The 26010-nt window shown below is 37.3% G+C and overlaps 1 protein-coding gene across 1 annotated transcript in view; it reads right to left on the bottom strand.

The window, feature by feature from the left end:
* Positions 1–23024, bottom strand: part of LOC121366164 (plasminogen-like) — a gene marked incomplete at its 5' end in the record, with an annotated part of 42210 nt that extends 19186 nt beyond the window's left edge. The window contains 6 exons of the mRNA XM_041490720.1: positions 630–890; positions 1430–1615; positions 12667–12899; positions 13928–14105; positions 16110–16382; positions 22758–23024. Of these exons, the coding sequence (XP_041346654.1) occupies positions 630–890; positions 1430–1615; positions 12667–12899; positions 13928–14105; positions 16110–16382; positions 22758–23024 (1398 nt within the window). The remainder of the gene's footprint in view (positions 1–629; positions 891–1429; positions 1616–12666; positions 12900–13927; positions 14106–16109; positions 16383–22757) is intronic.
* Between the last annotated feature and the right edge of the window lie 2986 nt (positions 23025–26010).

Here is a 26010-nt window from a genome sequence, read left to right as displayed (position 1 = left end):
TAATAGATGGTATTATTTACGAAAACTGGTAGCAGTTCCAATACTTGAAGCAGTTTGCGATGGCAAACGCCCACGGATTTGACATATTTTTGTTGGTGATCGAATGGATGTTTTCGACTCTGCCAATTTCTCCTGAGTTATCTTTTCCTTTTTAAGAAATATCCTCAAGTTCGTACCAAAACGCGGATCCTCACCAATACCAAAATATCATGGTTCGCCGTTCGCGATTTTATTGTCAGCAGAAGACAAACGAAATTGTGTTTTGCGCATTTGTTATTTACCCGGTAGCTATCGTTTCTAATGTTTGTTTTTTAAATTTCTCCAGTGAGAGTGTTAAATCGTGGATTTACGTCCAACTAAGTTACGTTTACATTTACGACCGTCTTTGAGAATAATATGCTTCTTGCACGTAAACGTAAATCTACGGCAGACGTAAGTGCTAGTCGTAGACGTAAATTTACACCTTTTTGTGAATATGGGTCCTGCTTCTCAATTTCTAACATATGATTCCAACTTAAAATCTAAGAAGCAACGATTGCTCCCACTCCACAATGGGAATTTCGAGCCTTGCTATGCTATACCATGACTATTCTACAGTTTGGTTTTCAAGTTACACAAAGAAAGCTTACTACGACACTGTGGAATGTCACAGTAATCAAATTCCACATCCGGGTTCGTGGTGTAGCACCATGGCGGTCGACCGTGGGAAGGTCTACACCAGTTGCCAGCTTCATCCAGTGTCTGATTAAGAGCTGCCATCCTTATTTCAGAGGTGTTGTGTTTGTGGGGTGTCTGCGATGACCAGGCTTGACAGGAGTAGTTGCTCTTCGTAACATTAATCGGTCCTGTGTAAATGATGTTCCCCTGTCTAACGACGTAACATCTTGGATCTGATATGCAAAGACACGCCATTGGAGGATGTTTTAATCGAAATATAATAAGGTGTTGATGTATCATAAATTCGTGCTTATTTTTTTATTTATTGAAATGTGTCTTGAAAAAAGATACAGTATTCAATTTGATATATATATTCTCTATCAGCGTCGTTGAAGAAAATAAACATTAACTTTCAATCTGATGATAATTCGCCACATCAGGTATACAATTGTTGTGTTTTAATGTCATTTGAGTGTTGTTGGGTTTTTTAAACTTTGAGAGAATCGAATCAGTCTTTTTTGTTTCAAGATCAATGGCTAAATACTGGCTACACGATGTTAACAGGGTGATTGGTCGTAATGAGTCAGGTATACCAGATGTCTTTTCTTATTTTACTGCTTTTTAACACAGTATATTTTTGTTTAAATATAAAAAAAAATCTATTAAGACCTTATTCAGTTGTTGACTTGTGCAATACTTAATTGAAACTTGAAAGTCTAAGGTGGCGTTAAACATGCATTGATTCATTCGTTCATTGAAATGAAAATCGTACTTAGACATATCATTGTAGGCTGTTTCCATCGACCACTGATATCGCATGTTGCGAATGTTGTCCCTGTTACGTACTGGAATCCTGGGAGACATTTGTAGTAGATCACAGACCGGAATTGTCTATGGTCTGTGGCGCCAAGCATTGTTCTGGCACCAGGTACACGTGGAGGTATTTTGCACTCATTTCCTGTAAAACAAAGCAAAACACTATAACACAAAACAGATTTTAAAATACATTAAATAAGACTTAATAAAGAAGTTTGTTTCGTTTAACGACACCACTAAAGCACATTGATTCATTAATCATCGGCTACTGGATGTCAGACATTTGGTAACTGTGACATATAGTTGTTCACACTACTCTGATAATTACCCGAGATTGTCAAGAGTATGTTACCTTAGGTAGGTTTTCCATGTACACTTAGGGGTTTTTTATTCTATATTTCATTTTTTAAATCTAAATAACAATATACCAGAAAATAAATGTCTTCATTTTAGAGGAACGGATGGGTTTGAATGTGCAAATCATGCTGACTGGGGCTTTAAAAGATGGTCTCTGAAAAGCCACTTTCGTTTGTGAAGTAGTCTTTGAGGGAACGTTAAACACGTGATGGCAAGGATGACAGCTGAAGAACGTGAACGTGCCTTAGGCATGCTTCAAGTCGGCATTTCGAGTAGAGTCGTCGCACAGCGGTTTGTATGCCACTTTTCAACAATCACTAGACTCCACAGGAGATACCAGCAGACAGGAACCACAAGGGACCGTCCACGTCCAGGCCAACGACGTGTTACGACGCCACGACAAGATCTCCATATTGTTCGCCTCCATATTCGTGATCGAACGCTGCCAGTTGCCTGTTCAAGGTCGACGAGGGGTTATCAGCGCAGACACTGTGCGTTGCCGTCTTCGCTCTGCTGGGCTGTGTGCTCAACGACCATATGTTGAACCTATCCTGACTGATCGACATCGAAATGAGCGCCGACGTTTGTGAGGAAGGTATCGTCATTGGAGATTACAACGTTGGCACGGTGTGCTATTCTCTGACGAATCCAGTTTCCATTTAAGGAATGCTGATGGTCGGTTGCGGGTGTGGCATAGGCATGGATAACCTTACCACAATGACTGCTTGTCATTACCTTCTTTCATATGCATCGGGATATGCACACATTTCAGCAAAACAACGCCCGAGCGCACACATCAGGTGTTACAATACAGTATCTAGCGAACAATAATGTCCCTTTGCTTGAATGGCCAGCACTGTCCCCTGATGTATCGCCAACAGAGCATCTTTGGGATTACCTTGGTCAGCACATCTCACGTCGTCCACAAATGAATAAACTTAGAGAACTGGAAAATGCACTACAGCAGGAGTGGAATTGTATCCCACAGAACACTATTCGCAGACGTATAAGGTCGATGAGAAGACTTTGCATGGTTTGTGTTGCTGCAGATGGTGGTCATACACTATTGATTTTCCATTGTGACCTCACGTCTTTCATAGGTAGATCAATTAACACTAATCAATGATTGTGCATCCTTTTTTGTTTGTTGCCATTATCAGTCATCCATCTATTGCTGTTCACAACAAAAACATTTATTGCTCAGGTATTATTTTCGAAATCCAAACATTTCTTGGTGGTGCGTTTTCAATATATGTTCAGTATATACATATATATCGTACCGTCATACAATTTCGATCGACATATGTTTTCGATGCTTTTTTTGTAACTGTATGTATCGCGAGATTATGCGAGATATTACGTCACTATCGACCTGAACATAAACAACGAGTGTCATTTTTCCTCTCAATATTAAAAGTGCTTCAAATCAAGCTGCCAACTTTATGTTTTAATTAAAATACCATAAATATTGTGCATGTTATCAGTTTTTCCTGATGCTATATTTGGTACCAATGAAATGCCTCACATAGCGAAATACAGGTATCACAAATCCATGCAGTTATCGTCTGCAACACTGACATCTGACCTGCCAACATTAGATGATATGTCACGTGATCAGTACACTCTACAACAAAATTGATAGTTCTAAGGCTGGTTGGGTTACCTCTATGTGATTCACAGCAAAGTTCTTTTTAGTAATTTCTGGTGGGAGCATGTTTACATGTACATTTACATTCACTACAAATCAAAGTGATTTGGTGGAGTTAGATTTTTTGAAAATATATAGTTCTGTACCTCTGTTAAAATACTTATGGTGTCAAAATACTTATGGTGGCAATCCGAATTTTGGTATTGTTGATACGTAGAACAAGAGGATTAGGCATTAACCTATGACAAAAACATAATGCAAATATGTTTTTAGTGAACACTGTTTATTGGTATGAAAATTATTCAATAGTTGTTGTAGGAAGTATCCTTTTTATTATATTTTATTTTATTTTTGCTTATCGTATCGAAAACATATGCCAGGATATATATATATATATATATATATATATATATATATATATATATATATATATATATATATATATATATATATATATATATACTCTTCAAAAAAAGAAACGCAAAAGGGTACAAATGGGTTATAACTCCGATTTTATGTTTCCTACCGGTTCATGCTTTGTGAATATAAGGTCATTGCATGTCCCAAACACATTCCCACAGTTACATTCGATAAAACGCAGCTACTGTACAATAAAGTTCCAAAATGTGAATATTCGCAAAAACGCAGCCACGTGCAAACCATGTCACCACTGCACGTGCGTTGTCTGCACGTGCAACATGAACACCGACAGTATAAAAGTGCAGGGTGTTCGCTTGCCTGGCCTCTGTATCTGGCCGACAGTTGACAATCCAGGACATGCCACGTCTCAGTGAACCGCAGAGAAACAATGCCATCGGCCGACTAGACGCAGGCGAATCCAGAACGGCCGTTGCCAGGGCATTCCATGTGTCCCCAAGCACCATCTCCAGACTGTGGGACCGTTACCAGCAACATGGATCAACACGTGACCTCCCTAGATCCGGTCGACCACGGGTCACTACCCCCGGGCAGGACCGCTACATCCGGGTACGCCACCTTCGGGAACGATTGACTACTGCCACCTCCACAGCCGCAGCAATACCAGGTTTGCGCAGGATATCCGATCAGACCGTACGGAACCGCCTTCGTGAGGTAGGAATTCGTGCCAGACGTCCAGTTCGAGGTGTCATCTTAACACCACAACACCGTCGACTCCGACTGCAGTGGTGCCAGATTCATCGACAATGGCCTCAACTGCGATGGAGACAGGTGTGGTTCAGTGACGAGTCCCGATTTCTGCTCCGACGTCATGATGGAAGATGTCGCGTGTATAGGCGTCGTGGTGAACGTTATGCGGCAAACTGCGTGCAGGAAGTGGACAGATTCGGCGGGGTAGTGTCATGGTGTGGGCAGCCATCTCACACACTGGCAGAACTGACTTGGTCCACGTGCAGGGCAACCTGAATGCACAGGGCTACATTGACCAGATCCTCCGGCCACACATCGTTCCAGTTATGGCCAACGCCAACGCAGTGTTCCAACATGACAACGCCAGGCCTCACACAGCACGTCTCACAACGGCTTTCCTACAGAACAACAACATTAATGTCCTTCCTTGGCCATCGATATCACCGGATTTGAACCCAAATGAGCATCTATGGGACGAGTTGGACCGACGCCTCCGACAGCGACAACCACAGCCCCAGACCCTGCCCGAGCTGGCAGCAGCCTTGCAGGCCGAGTGGGCCACCATCCCCCGGGACGTCATCCGTACTCTGGTTGCTTCAATGGGCAGGCGGTGCCAGGCAGTTGTCAACACACGCGGAGGCCACACCCGGTATTGACTCCAGATGACCTTGACCTTCGTGGTGTGTCCTATCACTTACTCACAATGGATTAGAGTGAATTGTGAACAATCCTGCAACATTTGGTAATTATCGGACTCACCATTCAATAATTAAATCAATTCTCCAAATGTTACGACAATGTGGTTTTGCGTTTCTTCTTTTGAAGAGTATATATATATACTCTAATTATTCAGAAGAATGGATGTTCATGTCATATCCTTAGGTCAGCGCATGTGTCATAAATTTATAAAATCTATAAATGCACTGTGTAGCATAACACTCACTATCACATTGCGGCACATCGCACATGAGGGTTTTTTCCAATATGATTTCAGAAAACAAACATAATAATTATTATATATTACAGCATCGCTTTACCTTTAGATTGGTTAAGTGAGATGATTAAAAGTGTTTGTTCAAAGCAGTGGCTTAGCGAGTAGGAGGGCACGGGGGTCACATCCCCCCCCCCCCCCCCCCCCCATCATCAAACCTTTTTTGCTTACTGTAACTGTATTAAATTTTTAAAAAGCATACATACATACAGCGTGGGTCCCACCAATAGTGGGTTTTCCCCCTCTCCCGCCACCAATTTAAAATCCTGGCTACGACAGTAGTTCAGAGTAGGCTAATGGTCGATGCGTTTACTCATTCTTTGAACAAAATTAATGTTCTGCAATCAGAAGAAAGATCTAAAGGATCTTCATAACAATATTGATCGCTCAGTATATCTCACTCATTATTATCTTGGCAATGTAACACAAAAGCGTTATTATTTGTTAAACAAACGCTGTATTAGTTGATTTAAACCAGTACGCTGGCAAAAACAGTAAAGTGCATACACTACAACAGTGACCTGGTTTTCGGCCGATAGCGTGTATTTACTACAGCGTGACCTGATCTGACCTAGTCACTGGCGCGTACTTATTTATAGAACAATAGCGTATTGCACCACACCATGACCTAATGTCTAAAAATAGACGGCGCCTGGCGCCTTTGGCGTTCAAGCCCCCTTTCATCATCATCAAATAGTGTTGTATCTGCCCGTTTCTATAAAGAGATTATGGGAAGATAATCGATATATACTCAAATTTTTTGTATTTCAGGGCAATAGGTTTTTCAAGGTAAGATTGTAGGCAATAATTATTAACAACGAATTTGTTTAACAGACATTTTGGAGAATTGTTGAATACAGCAAACATAGATTGGATAAACTGATCAGTTATTCTCTGTTTGAATAGTGAAATAAATGTATTGCAATTTTCTACATTTTGATTATACCATATGTGGCCAAAACCAGTAGGTAAGAATAACTTTACTCGCATTAGGTCTAATGTCCCTTGACCACATACTATATACATCTATATAGAGATGTAATGTAAGTATGAATAGTGAAATAAATATATTGCAATTTTCTACATTTTGATTATACCATATGTGGCAAAAACCAGTAGGTAAGAATAACTTTACTCGCAGTAGGCCTAATGGTCGTTGACCACATAATATATACATATATACAGAGATGTAATGTTAGTACACAACTTGTGTAACGTAAAATCGTATTGACATATAATTCGGTTACATTAGTGACATGGCGTGCATGAGTATTAACATGATGTTATAAAATAAATAAATGTAAAAGTATAGATACACATAGTGTATACATATAACGAACTTTCTATTCATGCATTCACATTCACATGTAGGGAAAACTTAATTGTACAAATTATGTTTCTTTTTGCAACGGCTTTAAAACAATACAACCCCTGCGCGTGCTGTAACCTCACCGTGGTGCAGGGGTGTAACATTTTCTTTGAGAATGGCCAATACAGCACAAAATTGAAGTTTTGAGTAAAATTCAGTATCTATCTGTGATATTTGTGTTTTTGCAGAGTTCTTTACACTGTTTTTGTTTAAATTTTTATATTGATGTTGATCATCACTTTATTTATTTGCATTACCATAGTTTGACACCCAATAGCCGATGCATTTTTCGTGCTGGGGTGTCGTTAAACATTCATTCATTCATTCATTCAAAACAATACAAAGCTAATCGTCTTACTATTCTTTCATTGTTGTTATTTAACATTTCTATAAATATGAACATACTAAGGTTCTTTTTGTAATATTTTGGTATGTACTGTCTGATAGATTTGTACATGGGACAAACAAGTATAAAATGGAATTCATCGTCTATTAAATTACAAGTAAGACATTTGCGATTTTCCAGTCAAGTTTTTGCCCATGTTCCCATTTCAATTAATAATCTGTGAGCAGCAATGCGCAGTGTCGTTAAAACAGTTCTATGCTTTCCAAATGAAATACAGTCTAAATATGATTTATAAGAACACATATTTGATATATGTCGGTATAATGATGCTCTTGAAAAAAAGGTAAACATATATTTTAATATGTGCTTTAATAACAATAAAAACGCCATTTCATTCCCTAAACCCTGATTTTGCCAGACTATAGAAAAGCCAGTATTATTTAACAAATCACGTATAGCCCAGATATTGTTAATAGGGAACAAAACGGTATTACTTACCATCAAATCATAACATATTTTTGTAAATTTCCTGTTGTCACCTTTTATAATTTTCAACCAAAACGTAATAATTGTATAATGTCTATGCATAACCAAAGGAAATGTACCTAATTCGCTATATACAATATCAGTTTGAGTAGTCTGCTTTACACCAAGTTAAACTGCTTACAAAATTTCAAATGTATTCTTTCTACTACCGTTCCCTGAACAAATCCCCAGACTTCGCAGCCGTAGCTTAGAATAGGATGTATTAATTTATCTAATATATCACACACATTAGAAGGTTCTAACGACACAAATTGTTGTAAGTACGTTTGCATTTGGTACATTTCTTTTTTGTGCTTGTCTCGCGAGAGTGTTTTGTACATCAGTAAATGATTCACCTGTTGTAAATACAACTAAATATGAAAATCTGCATACAATTTCTATTGGATAATTACCGTATTTAAATTATGAATCATTTGATAGTCTACCACCTTTACGAAATACCATAAATGTTGTTTTCACGATATTTACACATAACCTCCATTTTATGCTATATTCATACAATGCATCCAAACAATTTTACAAATCTAATTCATTTTCCACTAATAACACTATGTCGTCTGCATATAACAAAATAGACAGCTTACGCATGCCTGTATCCACTCCACCAGCACCTTTGTGAATGATCTCAACCTCCAAGTCATTTATATACATAGCAAATAAAAAAGGTGAAAGGCATTCGCCTTGTCTAACACCGATGTTACAAACAAAATGTTCTGATTGGGTACTGAGTGTTTTAACAAATGATTTAGTACAGCTATACATCGATCGTATTATATTCAGCATTTCTCCGCGAATTCCTATCTGTATCAGTTTATACCACAGATATCTCTTACAACATAATCAGACGCCTGTGAAAAATCAACAAAAGCACAGAATAATTTGTTGTTATTATTATTATTTTTTTAATTTAACAGTGCCCATACTTGAACGGAAACCAGACTGCCCTTCAATATATACCTGATACATTTCAGCCCAGTTTGTGAGGCGGCTGTTGAGCATTTTCGTAAATAGTTTTCCCAGACAGCTTAGTAGAGTGATACCTCTATAACTATTAACATCATTAATGCTACCCTTTTTGTGCAATGGTATAATACACTCATCAGCCCATGAAAGTGATCTGACGTAAAAATGGTGTTGCATAAAGTGCAAAAATATGGACAAAGTACATGTTTACCACTAATAATAAATTCATTTAAAATACGATCTGGACCACTACTCTTAAAATTATGTAAAGCATCAATGACCTTCATAATTTCATCACAAGAAATAGCAATATTTAATTCGTGAAACATAACTTCAAATTCTCCTTTCACATATTTATCAACAAACTGCACTTCATCAGGGTTACAAAAACGGTCTTGTAGGATTATTTACACATTTAAAATAATTGGCGAACTCTGAACATGAAATATTTGGTAGATATGTCGGGACTGAATGGGTACTGTATTGCTGAATGTGTCAAGATCGGTTATTTACTGCACCTGGTCGCTGTTGGTAAAATATCCCTTTTATATAATAGTAAACATGTACTGTGGCCGCTTAATACAGGTATTTTAGCGCTTTAGGATTCGATTTAGGTGGCCACTGGCCGCTGGCCGCTTAAGGCAGGCGACCGCTGATTACAGGTGGCCGATAGGACAGGTTTGACTGTATTTCCATTTCAGTATGAGACTACTCGACAGGGCCGTACGCTCCGCTTGCGGTCAATTGAGCTTTCTTGATATCACCCGAGCCTAGGGTACATGGAATCTGCACAGTATGCCGGGTAATATTCCCCCATATGGGGGTCATACACTCGGGAGACAAACTCATAATCGTGCCCATGAAGTGGGTGAAATTCGGTGTATCCATTAAGCTTATCAGTGCACTCACTCTGGTTTGACGCCGGTACTAGCATGAAAAATTCCCCATTGCCTGAGGTGGGATACAAACCCAGTACCTACCAGCCTCAAGTCCCGTTGCATATCCACTACCCCACCGAGGCCAGTCAATGTACCAGTTGTGTGCACTGGTTGGAAAGGGTAAAACGCAATCAGAGAATGGATCCACTGAGGTGATTTGATCCTATAACGCAAACACTTCAGCTGAGCCCTCTACCGAATGAGCTAAATTCCGCCACACTTTTAAAACTATTACTCGATGTGCTAAAACAGACATCTGGGGCCGTATGCATGACGACCGTATAACTATTTTAACCGCGTTTAATTTCTAACCAGCGTATAAAAACTGAAATTTCCTATGCATGAAGCACGGTTAGGACTAACCGGAGGTCTTAAACGCGAATAAAGTTACACACAATTTTTTGTGCGTTTAAGTATCTTAACCGCGTATAAGTCAGAAAACAACATGGCTGCTGTCATTCTTCAGCGTTATCGAGAACGCCGATTACTGAGGAGAAACAGAATATTTAGGGACCGAACTCATCCGTTTGATGTTTTTGACGATGATGTCATATTTGCCAAGTTTAGATTTAGAAGACAGGAAATTCTAGCAATCACAGATGACATCAGCGTCGATATTCTATTATCTAAACGGATGGGTTCATTGACCCCTCTTCTGCAAGTGCTAATTACACTTAGATACTTTGCCAGTGGCAGTTTCCAAGACGTTTGTGGGGAGCTTATAGGAGTTGACCAGTCAACCGTAAGCCGAACTGTGACAAGAGTCACCGACGTCTTGCTACGTCAGGTACCAAACCATGTTCGATTACCCAATGGAAAAAAACAAGATGCCATAAAAACAAAATTTTATGACATGAGTGGATTTCCAAATGTGGTTGGATGCATCGATGGGACTCAAGTTCAAATACAAGCTCCTACGCAGAATGAACATGAATTTGTTAACAGGAAAGGCTACCATTCCATCAATGTTCAGGTAAGATGATTTATGTATTATAAATATATATTTCATGAATATGTATGTATGTATATAGGTATGTAGGTATGTGTGTAGGTCGGTAGGTATGTGCATGTGTATATAGGTATGTATGTATGTATGTAGGTAGGTAGGTATGTAGGTAGGTATTTAAGGATTAGCTTTCGGTAAGGTGCATGGGTGGATATATGTTGATAAGTATATGGTAATGTGCTGGCTGGATTATAAAGTGTTTATGTTGATTTATGATTGAAATATCTTTTGTATGCATTTGTAAATGATTTCAAATGCATAAACAGTTAATATTTGTTTTAAAGCTGATGTGTGACGCAGACCTCATATTCATCAACTGTATTGCGAAATGGCCTGGAAGTGTACATGATTCAAGAATACTACGAGAGTCATCTTTATTCGAAGATTTTGAGAACAATAGGCAGCCCATGAGAGGAATCATCTTAGGAGACAGTGGCTATATGTTGCGTGACTGGTTGTTAACTCCGATTTCTAATCCCACTACACGTCAAGAGAGAAACTACAACTTCAGTCATAGTTCAACACGTACAGCTATCGAACGGGCCATAGGAGTTTTGAAGAGGAGATGGCACTGTCTTCGCAGATTTCGTTTGACTCCTGCCAAGGCATGTAAAGTTATTGCAGTATGTGTTATGCTAAGTAACCGTGCCAGAAGGCTCAACTTAGATGTCCCAGACACAGACAGTGACAGTGACGATGAACCTGACTATGAAACCTGACTATGAACAAGCTTCAGATGCCCACATGGAGGAAGTCCTACCTGTAAACAACCCAATGATAGAACGTGCCAGGCTTGCTGCTGGAAAAACTGCCAGAGAGAGATTAATCAACAATTATTTTCACTGAAAGTCCATCGTGTTAAATAAACATTACATTATTAATTGAATATTACTTTGCTTCCTTGTGCTTAATAAAGTGACCACGAAACAACATAAATATTTGCTTTCTTTATTACGTATTACAATTACAAAATAAACGTAAACAATAACTTTGCCTAAGTAAAACGTAAAAACCATACTTGTTCATAGCATGTTGTTCATTAATAATGTAGGTGTAATAAGGAACTACAAAACTAGTTCATTCAGGGTATTCATACAAATATCCCTATTTTTAAATGAATTTATTGCAGTTTTCATTACAAAATTTAATTATGTAACTCGTCTTCCTTTTCAAGTTTTTCAAGTTTTTTAATTTCTAACAAAATCTTTTTGGTTTTGTTATTGAAATAATTGGTCATGGCCTTGTTTTTTTCTATCTCACTTTTGAGATATTCCTCAAAGAGATCATTCTCATGATCATCTAGCCCTTTCTCCACCAAGGACTTTCTTTTTATTTTTCTATTTTGGGCCTTTGATTTCGTTATTAATATTTTGTCAAGTGATGGTGAAGCTGATTGTTTTGCTTCAAATGTTTTACTTTCATTTACAATAGCAACTGCTATATTATCATCGTCCTGACATAGTGTTGTGTCTACATTTAAAAGCGGTGTTAAAGTGAGAGATGAAGGTGTTGGACCAGAGATAGTTTGGACGGATGTCAAATCCTCAGGGTATTCCTTTGAGCAATGTTGCGTGGGTTCCGAGGAAACCACACACGTATTTTCAGTGTTATTCTTGCACTCGACTGCTTGTGGTTGTGGGTTTTCATAAGTGTCTGTTCCTTGCACTGAAAAGAAATAAATTATACCTAATATTATTTATTTTTGTAATAATCATTATTACGTATTGATTGAATAAAATTCATTGCCATAAAATTTAAAAGAAATTATAAAATGAAATGGTGTTTTGTTAAAAATAAAATATTAATGTGAGTTTGGTTTTACTTTTTAAATGTGTTAGAAAATAGTTGTTTTTGTTTTCTTGCACAATACAAGGAAATAATGTAAATTAAACTAGGGTTACCTTCTATTCCAGTGTAGAGGTTTGAATTTTCTCCAATTATGGTCACGATGATGTCCTCGTATGGCATTGGTTTATCTGGTGGTCCACCTCCCGTTTTCGTCTGTCTTTTCTGCTTGTTTAGGACGGCCCCTTTCAACGATCTCCATTTTTCTTTCGCCTCTTGTGGTGTACGTTCTGCCACGCCGCATGCACTGATTTTTGCAGTTATTCTTTTCCAAATATCCCCCTTTAACCTGTTTGTGACAGTTTGGTTGTTGGCCATAAACAATGTTTTATGATCAACACTTATTTCTACTAATAGCAATCTTATTTCAGTGTCTGTAAAATTCGCTTTCCTATGTCTCTTGGCTTGATTTTCCATTATTGAACAGCATACAAGCACTGAATGGTACTACTAGTAAGGGACGACAGTTACATTTAAGCCCATCCCTCATCCCCTCATTGCACGTGCATGGATACCGCATGAGTGTTCCGAGAGTATTGAGACAATGAAAGAAAAAGCTATGTATCGTAAGGTATTGTTTGTACATTTGTATAAAGAGAAAGCCCTACATTTTGTTACAATATAGGCCTAGTAATGAATTAATTTTAAACTTATGTAAGCTATTATTTAAATAAAAAAACAATACACGTTTATACATCATTAATTTTATCCAAACATTTGTAAAAATGTGGGTTAGACTAAACTGTTTAATATGGAGTGAGCGGTATGAGTGGGTACAATGTAACTACTTAATGGTGGAAAAGGTACGTACTGACTATGAATAGCATGATTATAATATGTAAAATCATACGTATTAAAAGTTCAGACCCTAGTTTTAGCCTGTGAAACCTGAAAATAAGTTTGTGATGTTTAAACGTCGTCTAAAAATAGACTAGAGCCTGTCTCGATAACCATTATTTCTCAGACGAACGTGCGTCTTTAGAATTATGAAAAATACATTTTGGGTTATTACAAAAGCCTAGATGACCAAAACCACTTCAGGTAAATGAAAATGAATATTCTAAATAAAAAATGTAAGTACTCCTAATTTAAATTATTAAAAGGTATAAATGGCTTTAAAAGTGACAAATAAGTCGTAGTGTTTAAAAACTAAGGTCTGTCCCTTTAAATCTTATAATCCAGACTCAATACATAACATCTGAAATACATTTTACCACATAATGTGACCAGATGGAATGCGCGATTAATAATGTGTTGTTGTTGTTTTTTTGTTTTGTTTTGTGTGGGGTTTTTTGTTGTTTTTTCAGTGAATCATACGTACGTGCACACACAATTGTCGGGCCTTCCCAGATACTATTGTTGCGGCATTTTGAAGTAACACTTCCTCTGACGTAGCTGGTACCATTCACGCAAACATATTTATACCGATTGCCGATCATGTCGTATGTTGTAATTTTTGCATTGTGCATCTTAGGTGGATCACCACATATGAAGACTGCAAAAGCGGACAGACATACATACATTTTACTTCAGTCTCACCGTATGCACACAATAATAACATGTAATATAAAATACAATATAAGAGTACATAAGCCATTCCTTACAGAAATTACGAGAGTGTCAGTAATAATATAAAAAGTGAACGTACATGTTATATAAAGAACACACATGTATATAATAAAAGGATACACACAAATTAAAATATACATATTTAAAGGGACATTCCCGAGTTTGCTGCGATTTTAAAGATGTTATCGACTAACAGAGACTTTTTAACGATTGTAATTACATATCAAATATATTTTCCTGCATAACATATTAGTGGCTGTATATTAAACGTGTTTCTCGTCGTTCTAATATTTGTACTAGCGCAAATTTCATTTTATTTCTTAAAATATATTTTTTCGTACCTACGAAATTATTTAAAGGCAAAATCCAGTTTGGGCTTCTTACAAATATTTAGACGACCAGAAACACATTGAATATACATACACTGATATTCTAAACAAGAAAATATATTTAATATGTAAATTTAATCGTAGAAATATTTTATTAGTCGGAAACATTTTACAATGCATCAAACTCAGGAATGTCCCTTTAAAGCAAAGTGAATTAAACGAATTTCCACAATATAAATAAATGTCTAATCATCTCAACTTCAAAACTATATGGTAGGTCATCCAGTTGTGAACAGCAAGCGCTCGAACAATTGTACAAAAATATATATTTAAAAACAAAACAAAAGCACACCTGCTTTGTGATATTCATTATATATACTCTTCAAACAAAGTAGGGGAACTCTAATAAGAATTTACAATTGCCAAAAATTGTAAGGTGTATTAGCTGTGGGGAATGGCTATATGATAATAGTGAATTAATTGGGCAAACAATACAACCGGTAGTTCAGTATTACAGTAGGTTTTACGACCACCAAAGATCTTGAAGGACGATTGGGGTCAGAAGTAGAATGTGAAAGTTGACGGTTGTTTTATCAGTAAATCGCAAAATCAAACAATAAAAATGACTAAAAACAAAACAATATGAAACTGTATGATCAACAGAATGAAAAACGATTGACAGAAAGAATGTTCCACGGTGATTTATGGACTTCCTGGAAATTGGGGGATGTGCTAGAGCACATTCTCAAATTCGGGCAAAAAAAGATAGAGGCATTCCCGATATAGCCGATTGGCAGTAATGCTAACTTTGATTAACATGTCATTTAAACTCAGGCGCTGAAAGATAACCCAAAAAGAGCTGAGGTACGAACCGAATCAATATCCATTACATCCTCAGTCCAATAAATTATGTAGGCCCTAAATGATATAAATTATGTTAATTATTCGTTTCAGTACATGCTAGCAGATAATCCCAGTGGAGATGACTAAAATATTTAAATACATGTTGTTTTTTGTTCTAGCAATTATCTAGACAAATAGCATCTATTATCCCACTAGAATAACATATAAATAGTCCAACAAAATCTTAGTTTAACCTGCTACATTATTCTGAGCTAAAACGTGCCTGTTTGATCATAAATTGACATTAGCAAGGGAAGTAGCTCTTGTTTTCTTTAATAATTGATATAGGAGTATTATATTTATAAATAGTAAGACATGAGTAAGAACACCATCAAATTTCAGTTATTTTTTATAAAGTAAGATGGGAATTTGTTGAATTTATAAAAAAATAATTAAATGTTGTTGTTTTTTAAAGTCTTTTTCCGAACTTTTTTTGTTCACTTGAAAACTTCATATTTAAAGTATTTTATTCACATTTCTATTAAGAACAATGTTTCTTGTCAATATAAATATGATTTAAAACTGAATATGAACATTAGATTTTGGTAGGTCCACGCCACAATTGTTTTGTTAGAATGTAGATTATATTTAAATGGAATGTTGCTTATGGGATGTCTTTTGCTAATATCAATTTTAATTGCTAAACAGATCTTGTGCAGGCATTTTACGTCATAGTATTTGTAACAGTTCTACTATACCGTCACACAGCGGAATGTCGCAGTAATCGAATGTAACATCTGGGTCAGTGGTGTAACACCAGGGTGGGTGTCCTGGGGATGGTCTGCACGAGTTGCCCGCCTCCTGGAGAGTCTCTGTTACATTGCCCATCTTGATCTCAGTGAGATTGTGTGGGTGTGGCTGCTGTGACGCCCATGATTGACAGGTGAAGTTGCTCTTGGTAACATTGATGATTCCGCGGTAGAGTATTTCACCATTGTTGTTAGATGTATAACAGTGTAAAGCTGGAATAGATTAAATAACACTAAAATAAATAAAATCAAGAACAACACTCCTGAACATGCTGATTAATAATAATAATAATAATAATAATAATAATAATAATAATAAAAATGGGGGCAAATGGAGTCTTAACCAAATATTTAAAATTATATTTAGTGACAATCTAATTAAAATTAGCACCACTTATTAATAACTCTTACAGCATGTCGTTGGAGCTCATGTCCAGTTGACTTTTCATTGATCGATCAAAACCATACTTGCAGACCAGTAGAGCTGATTTCAATCAGATCTAAACAAGGTGACCCACTTCCCCCTATACAGTTTAAAATATTTGTGTCAAAATACTGGCATTAGTAATACATCTGCATGATGGGGATAAAAAAATAGAGGTGCAATAACATTTAATACGTCAGTAGTTGGACTTTACCATATCAGTAATTAAATCATTATCTCAAATACATATTGCAGTAGTGTGTAGATAGGTCGGGAGGGAGGTAGGAACATGTTTAACGTCCTTACATCCAATTAAAGTTCAAACACACTCGAGTTTGTACTCAAAACGAGAATGGGAGGGGCGTTATTTGGACAATTTGGAATATCACTTGGTGAAAGAAGCCTGTATACAGGTAATACTAAACTAAAAAAACTTCCGGCAGGGTCAAAGTTCGAGGTGCACCGAACTTTTGATAGAGAAGTGAACACCACAAGTCCTGTTATTGGTGATAAATGCGCGTGTGTTGGTTGTAAAAAATATATATGCAATTTTATTTCATCTAGTATCACTGTGTCAAGTAGCCTTGTGTTTGAAACATGTATGGGGTACCTGTAAAAAAAAGTACTCGAATTTTGTGCAGAACTAGGGTAGTCATAGACGCTACCCGTTATCTCAGAAATGAACAGCTTGACCCCCAATTTTTTCTTATTCTTTAAGGATGAAGACATAACAAACATAAGACACTGGACAAGGATTGTCTGCAAGAGATTCATGACCACATCTCCTCATTTCCATCATTCGAAAGCCATTATACTAGATCTCACCAGAGATCAAGAAAATATCTTTCACCTGATCTTACAGTAGCCAAAATGTATGAACTCTATTCAGAACAGTGTCAGGAGAGTGGCAAAATCCCTCTAAAAGAATGGGTGTATCGCAGAATTTTCGTAACCGATTTTAACCTGTCCTTCCACCATCCCAGAAAGGATACTTGCAAAACATGTGATGTCCTTAAAATGAAGATGGATGCAGATGACAACGATAAGCAGAAAAAAATGTCGAAATGTGAGCTCGAAATCCATCACCGAAAAGCAGAAAAAGTCAGGGAATCACTCAGAAATTAATCCAAAGCAGCAGAATGTGATCCATCATACGATGTGTTCACATTTGATTTACAAAAAAACTCTCCCAACTCCTTATTTGTCAACAGGTATTATTTATTACAAACGACAACTGTGGACCTACAATCTGGGGATCCACTCAATGGCTGACAATTCAGCCACCATGTTCATGTGGCACGAAGCAATTGCAAAACGTGGAGCTAATGAAATCGGATCATGTGTTTACAAGTATGTGAAAGAACTGTCAGAGCGAGGGGTTAAAAAACCCACTGCTTTCAGCGATGCCTGCGGTGGCCAAAACAGAAATATAAAAATGGCTTTGTTTTGGTCACACATGGTGACAACATTAGGTATAGTTGAAATTAACCATAAATTTATGATATCTGGTCACAGCTATCTGCCCAATGACCAAGATTTTGGAATCATAGAAAAGAAAAAGATTCCATCTACACAGATCTATGTGCCCAATGATTGGATGAATCTCATTTCACACGCACGGAAACGCAATCCATTTAGAGTTGTAAAAATGGATCAGACAGATTTTCTCAATTCTGATGCCATGACTGAAGTCGCCATTAACAGAAAGAAATGCATTAATGGCAGTCAAATTCGCTGGCTCAAAATTCAGTGGTTTTGTTTCAGAAAGGACAATCCTCTGAAAATGCTTCTGAAATACACGGTGGACGAGGACGCCCCTTTCTATGAGATGGATATGGAGCGTTCAGTCGCAAAGGTAAGAGAACGGCCCAAAGAATCTACTGCTGTTGTTCTTCATCGATTATACCAGGAACCAATTCCGATTAACCCTTTGAAACTCAAGTATTTGAAAGACTTGCTGGATCGTGTGCCTCCTATCCACCACCCATTCTACCAAAATCTGATGGGAAGCGAGAAGGAACCACTGGTTCATCGAGACATCTCAGGTGATGAAAATGGAGACCCAGACGAATCAGATTCAGACTAGAACTTGTGTTCCTTGAAAAAACGTTCCCTTGGAAATCGTTCCCTTGAAAATCATTCCCAAAATAACTAGTTGTCAGTTGAAACTTAAAATTTAAATAAATTGTTTAAAAAGTATGAGTTAGTCTTAACTGCATTTAAGTTGTTTTGCCATAGCTACTTTGATAAAAAAGTGGTCTAACTCTAAAAATCAATTTTGAGGATAATATTAGACAATTTTGGGCAAAATTATTCCCTTTAGTAAAATAATCTTTTGCACGAAGATAAAATATAGTTATTGCATTATAAACGTTTTGTAATTAAAATTATAAGCTGCATGCTGAATTTTTCACGGCTTCTAGACTTTACTGCCTTTTTTCTCAAAAACATAAAAATGTCAGTTAGACCACTTTTATTCTCAGGGGCTCAAATAATCCTAACACGGGGCATCTTTAGTGACCGCCGTCTTCAGCAATTCATGTTTATTTACCAATCATGTCTGGCTACAAACAATCAGACACCTAACATAACACCTCATTTGTTTTGTTTCTCGACACTCAATAGAGTGACCATACATACAGATTGCATTATGTACAGCTAATGGGAAGTCGTCTACTGTTCAGTGAGGACGCTGAGAACCAATCGAATTACACCACCAGTAACTGCATGTCACGGAAGTTACTGAGTGCCTGTTTGTTGTTCAATTACGATCGGTGAATCACAATGGAACTTTGACGGAAAATAAACCCAAAGCTACAGACATGGCCAAATAAACACATTTAATTTATAATTTTTAAGATGATTGAAAAAATAAAGACATAACCAGGGACAAAAAATAAACCAAAAAACGTATTCACAACGATAATTTTGTGACCGTTATAGCAGGTTCAACCTGTGATTATGGGTGCAAAATAGTGACCGCTGGCCGTTCTGGACAGGTGACCGTTATGTGCAGGTCAAATAAGGAAGGAAATGCATTGTGGGAGATTTATAGTGGCCGTTATAGGCAGGTGACCGTTATGTACAGGTGACCGTTAGACCAGGTTTGACTGTATTACCATATTTAAAAGCAGTTGTATATAGCAAGTCAAACACCATATTTTAAAAAATCAAATCTTTACAGTACGATATGAATTATAGGCCAAAACCAATTTTTCCTCAGTACTAACTTTTATTCAAACACCATTCAGAGCCATGTATAGTAATTATTGTCACGGTCATTGCCAATCTAATTAAAATTAGCTCCACTATTACATGTGGATCTAAAGACAGCCAGTTGGAGCTCATGTCCACCAATCAAAACCTTACTTGCAGAATCCTGCCAGTGATTTAAAACTAACAACACTGCGTAGTCCCCAATGTCCAGGTAACATTTCGTCTGTAAATAATAATTTAAATATTGACCAATCACACTTCGCCTTTTATAACGTTATTTGGGAGCATACAAATTCTAAAAATATAGGGCGAGTCTATTTTAGTGGCCGCAGTACAGCGAACCATACCAATACGTAGGCCTACGGGGTGGGTTATCAGTCTGCAATTTTACATTAAAAATTATTTATTTATTTATAAAATTAAAAAAACCTAAATCAGTCTTCAGTTTTACATTACAAATTATTTATTTTATAAAATAAAACATGTTTCAAGGCATTCGTAATTGACACGAAACATGTCGTATACCCTCAGGATAATTCGGAATGTTTTCAAATTATTTTTAAATCACTGGCAGGATTCTGCAAGTAAGGTTTTGATTGGTGGACATGAGCTCCAACTGGCTGTCTTTAGATCCACATGTAATAGTGGAGCTAATTTTAATTAGATTGTGTCATTGCGAACTTGCATGGCTGAGTGACGGCTGATTAATCGAATAGTATAGTTTAATTTAATTTAATGATAAAAATCATAATATATATTTTTTATATTATGCACAGAATATATGCTATAAGTTGTACTATACCAAATAAAATCCCATAAGCGACCATGTAAACGTTTGTGTTGAAAAAAAGTGTATGCAATATATCAACTATGACCCATAAATATCAGTACTACAATCCTTACCTCAAAGTATTAACTTTTATTACAGTGTTCGTTAGTATGTGACTGTCACTGATGAAATACAGATACAATGTACAGAACATGCGATAAGTGTGTTGCTTTAAACTGCCATATTTTGTAGCTGCCGTTACAACTATCTTACCTTAGTGTGAACATTAAGTTGTACTACACTCACGTATTAGTGTAAGTGTCCAGGGACCGCCACACTATACGGGTTCCTCGTCTAAGAAAGCCGATTCCATAGCTATTCTTGTGGCTATTATTGTACAAGGCACTCGTATCGTGTATCGTCGCCTTTAGTAACTACAGATTTAAATACAACCACGAGAAGCATAAAAAAGCAATTCACCTTGACATGCTGTAATATCACATGCTTTAGTACGTGGATCTGTAGTGTAACATCAAACTGCAGATGCGTTGGACATTCCTCTGCAAAAGTTTGATGCTTCTTCCCAGGATTTATCCACTACATTAGTTTTCAGAGGGACATCAGTGGGCCACTTTGACATTTAAAGCCATCCCCAGGATCACTGACGTTTCCCGTATCAGTATCGCGTTGCGATTCGTTACGTAAGTTTCAGAGATAGCTACATAATTTTAAAACATTAAACAGTAGTTGCTGACTGACTAGCGACTGACTAGAAATTTCGCTAATCAAGATTTTGAAAACAAAGTCTTCCCTGTATTTCATATCGGCAAATAAGCGATCACATCACATGCACCAATACGAATTTAGTTCCATTGAAAAGTCGGTTCCTTTTCTTTAATTTACTTTACTGAGATCACATCTGATTTGATTGTTATGTTATGTAATATTAAAAGGGGATCAACGCCCATATCCAGAACCATGCAGTGTGTTGATTACATCCTAATGGCCCGATCACACTGGTCCGAATGCCATTCCGTTTGTTTTCCAAATAGGAATTTGGGTGTTCGGGGAGCGAACGGATCATATTCGGGAAGCATTCAGTGTCTTCTAGGAGCATACTGGCTGTTCGGCTCCGTACGGATGCATACGGAACGGCATTCGGTAGCTCCAAAAATTTGTTGTGCATGTTCAAAATAATTTTCATCGACCATCCGAATGTGGCGTCCATGTGTATTCGGGAAGTATTCGGGAAGCATTCTAGGAGCATTCGGCATGTATGGAAAAAGTTCGGGAAGCATGCGTCTAGTTCTTGGTGCATTGGGAATGAAAATTTAGAGGTGCTGGGTTCCGTATGCTTTCCGAACACCCCGAATGGACCTAGAACATGACGAATGCTTTCCGAACGTTTTCAGTATCCTTTCCGGATTTTTTTTTCATTTATGCCGCCGAATGTACAACGAATAGCCAGAACCCTTCCAGTATTCTTTCAGAACATTTTCCGAACTGCTCGTACACTTCCAGAATGCACAGTATGTTCCGTATGCTTTCCGAACACCCCGAATGGACATAGAACATGACGAACCCTTTCCGAACGCTTTCCGAACCCTTGCGGGAAAGCATGCGGAAAGAGTTCGGTCCATTCTAGGTCGATTCGCCGTGTTCTGAAAGCATTCGGAAAGCATACGGAAAGCGTTCGGAAAGGAAACATTTCGAAATCAACATGCGGGAAGTACTCGGTCTATTCTGAAAGCATTCTGAAACCATACTGAAAACATTCGGAAAACAAACGGAAAGCATTCGGTGATACATTGGGGAAAACACATTCGGAGGGACATTCGGCCAGTTTAAAAAATCACACCACTTTCGTATACGGAAAACAAACGGAAGCTCATTCGGGCCAGTGTGATCGCCCCATTAGGTATAATGAGAGTTGCTTCCGTTTTAGAACACTGAGAAGTAGAGGGTGGTAATATTTCTATAACTATAGGTGGTGAACGAGTTATATATTTTACTAGAATGGTGTCATACTGGCTATTCTCTTTTAAGGTAGAAAGTCAAACATTGTCGTTTCTGTTTAATTGCTAAATAGGATAATGTTTGATTGCTTAGCTTTGTAAAACTAACATTGGTGAACTATGTCCACTGAAAAGTACAGAAATACCAGAAACACCATAACCTTAACCTTTACATCGGGGAATTCCACAAGATTCTGTCTTGACAAACTCATCCACCGTGTAACACCAGGGAGGCTTGCCATTTCTAAAACCTCTACAGAAGTTTGATGATTCAGCAACCATTTTGTTAAAGGTCATGGCGAGTTCTTTTGAGTAGACTGGGTCAATTATGTGTGGGGCATCAACTGTCCATCTTTGACACACCAATCCACTCACCGTTGTAGACTTGTTACCACTGTAGAGGATGCCATGTTCAGGACTGTCTACGTAACAGGTTGTCGCTGAATTGCAAGTCAATTTTCATGATTTAAAAATTACATTTTATTATATTATTTACACCATTCTAGAATTGTGAGACCATGTTCATTTCCTTACCATTCCCTTTGCTTTCCTAGTCTCTATGTATATGTAATCTATCAAGATGCGAAATACCATTTTAAAAATAGTTCAGTGTATCTAGATTGAAATTGTTTTTTCAGAGTATCATTGGCAACATACGAGAATGCTGATATATAAGTACATTTTGTTCATTGACAGTTCTTTTCATGGGCAAGTCGGTTATAGTATTACACACATTATTATATCTATGCACATGGCAGCTGTGATATGTATCACTGTATACAATGTCAGTGGGTTCCTTTTGTTTTGTTGTTTGTTGTTGTTGTTGTTTTTCTTGGGTGTCTTATTTGGAATTTTTTGTCGGTTTTGTTTTGGAGGGCGGGGGGTGGGGGGGGGGGGGGGGGTTGGTGTTTTTGTTTTGTTTTTTGTTGTTGTTTTTTTTGGGTTTTTTGTTTTGTTTTTTTTTGTTTTTTTTTGTTAAACATGTTTCATTTTTCCTTTATGATTATTCATATGATGTCTGACGCCATTGTCGGCATCGCATGTAGTCGTGGAGTGTGGGACAATTTGCAAAGGGTAGCTGATCCACACTTAAATATGTCTTATATGATATTAAAACAAGTTCAAATGTTAAATCCATTTCACCAACTTAGAATATGTCTAAAATCGTTAAAATTCAGCATAAGTGCATTGAATTGTTAGATCACCTAAAACTCACGCGTAGCTTCGAGATAAAATAAGTTTTTTGTTTTATCAAATAGCTATTCAACGGAGTAACAGAATACATGACACAATATTTCTCTCGGACCGTCGTTTTATTTGGGTGTGGTTACGCAACTTTAAATCCACGCAATGGCGAATTTTCACATTCTAAAATTAAGTTAAACATTTTAAGATCATCAAATTTTATGCAAATACAATTCGTATAAACAAATAATCGGTTACCTGGGTGAAAATCACGTGCATCGGATTCCGATTATCTAGAACTTTGAAATATATATAGAGGCCAAAGAATATGTCTTTTTAAGACAGGTTATTATTTCACACAGGTTTAGGCCCAATTTTGATGAATTAAGTCTTTTAATTCAAAAGCATAATCCTTTTGCGGTGTGTCTTCAGGAAACTTTCCTGAAGGACACTGATCATATTACCATGAGAGGATTTAACCTCTATCATAAATTTCATGAAACTGAAAATAGAGCATCTGGGGGTGTTTCCATTCTTGTTAATGAAAACATTCCTCAGAGTATAGTAACATTAAATACCAATTTACAAGCTGTGGCTATCAAAGTCACGGCTCATAAAACTGTTACTCTGTGTTCAGTTTACTTGCCACCTCGTAATCATTTTAATTTTAATCCTAGGGATCTTCAAGGTCTTCTTGATCAGCTCCCTACTCCCTTTATTATTATGGGAGATTTTAATGGTCACCACGCTTTGTGGGGATGCGAAGATATCAATATTAGAGGTAAACAATTGGAAGACTTAATTCTCAAAAACGACTTATTTTCATTCTGCAAGTGGATCTTTCACTTCCATAGATTTAACTCTTTGTAGTCCATCACTTTTTGTTGATTTCTCCTGGAAAGTTGGTTCAGACCTGTGTGGTAGTGACCACTGTCCCTTTATTTTGGAGAATGATGGACCACCATCACTTGAAAGGATTCAAAGGTGGAAGTTGGCGAAGGCAAATCGGGGTCAGTTTCAGCATCTGTGCAGCACTCGTCTGCAACAATTTGCCATTACTGATGCTGATGATCCCATGTCTTTGTTCACTTCCATCTTGAAGGACATTGCGGATGAAACTATTCCTAAGACTTTGGCAGTGCCAAAGCGTTTCAATAAACCATGGTTTAATGATACGTGTAAGGATGCATTCAAAGAGCGAAACAGGTTACTTGAGAGGTTCAAACGTGAACCTACTGGGGATAACCTGGATGCATTTCGTATTGCTAGGGCTAAGGCTCGAAGAGAGATTAGACAGAGTAAGAAATCGTCTTGGAGAACTTTTGTCTCCAAGTTGAATTCACAAACATCAGTAAGATCTGTCTGGAATAGGATCCGTAAAATCAAAGGTAAAGAATCCAGTAATACAGTTCATCATTTGTCTGTCAATGATACGGATGTCACGTCTGATCGTGACATTGCCAATGCATTGGCAGACAATTTATCTCATAAATCATCTTCTGTTTTCAGTACAGATGCATTTACATCTGTCAGAAATAAAGTGGAAAAGCGGTCCATCAGTTTTGCATCCGAATATGCTGACGTGTACAGGCATTTCTCTATGGAAGAATTACAGGCATTTCTCTATTTAAGAATTGCAGGATGTTCTTCGTGGAGCCCATGATACTTCAGCAGTACCGGATTCAATTCATTATCAGTTATTAAAACATTTACCTGAATCATCTTTGATGGTTCTTTTGAATATTTTTAATAACATCTGGATTTCTGGAGACTTTCCTTCTGATTGGAGGAAAGCAATTATTATTCCTATTCCCAAGCCTGGCAAGGATCCAACTAATCCTACTAGTTATCGCCCTATCGCTTTGATAAGTTGCATTTGTAAAACCATGGAACGAATGATCAATCGTAGACTTGTCTGGTATCTTGAATCCCACGAATTGTTTACTAATGTGCAATGTGGGTTCAGATCTAGACGTAGCACGGTTGATCATCTTGTTAGATTTCAAACGTTTTATAGGGAAGCTTTCATCCATAATCAGCACTTGGTTTCAGTGTTTTTTTAAATGGAGAAGGCGTACGATACCACGTGGAAGTATGGGATTTTAAACGACGTCCATGGCATGGGCCTTAGAGGTGGACTTCCAGTTTTTATATCTCAATTTTTAAGAAATAGACCTTTTAAAATCCGGGTGGGGTCGACTTTATCTGATGTTCACCCACACGAGATGGGTGTGCTTCAAG

The sequence above is a fragment of the Gigantopelta aegis genome, unplaced genomic scaffold (assembly GCF_016097555.1).
Source record: "Gigantopelta aegis isolate Gae_Host unplaced genomic scaffold, Gae_host_genome ctg4909_pilon_pilon:::debris, whole genome shotgun sequence".
Lineage (NCBI taxonomy): Eukaryota > Metazoa > Mollusca > Gastropoda > Neomphalida > Peltospiridae > Gigantopelta > Gigantopelta aegis.
Note: the sequence above shows the minus strand (reverse complement) of the source record. Positions and strands in the feature narration are given on the sequence as shown.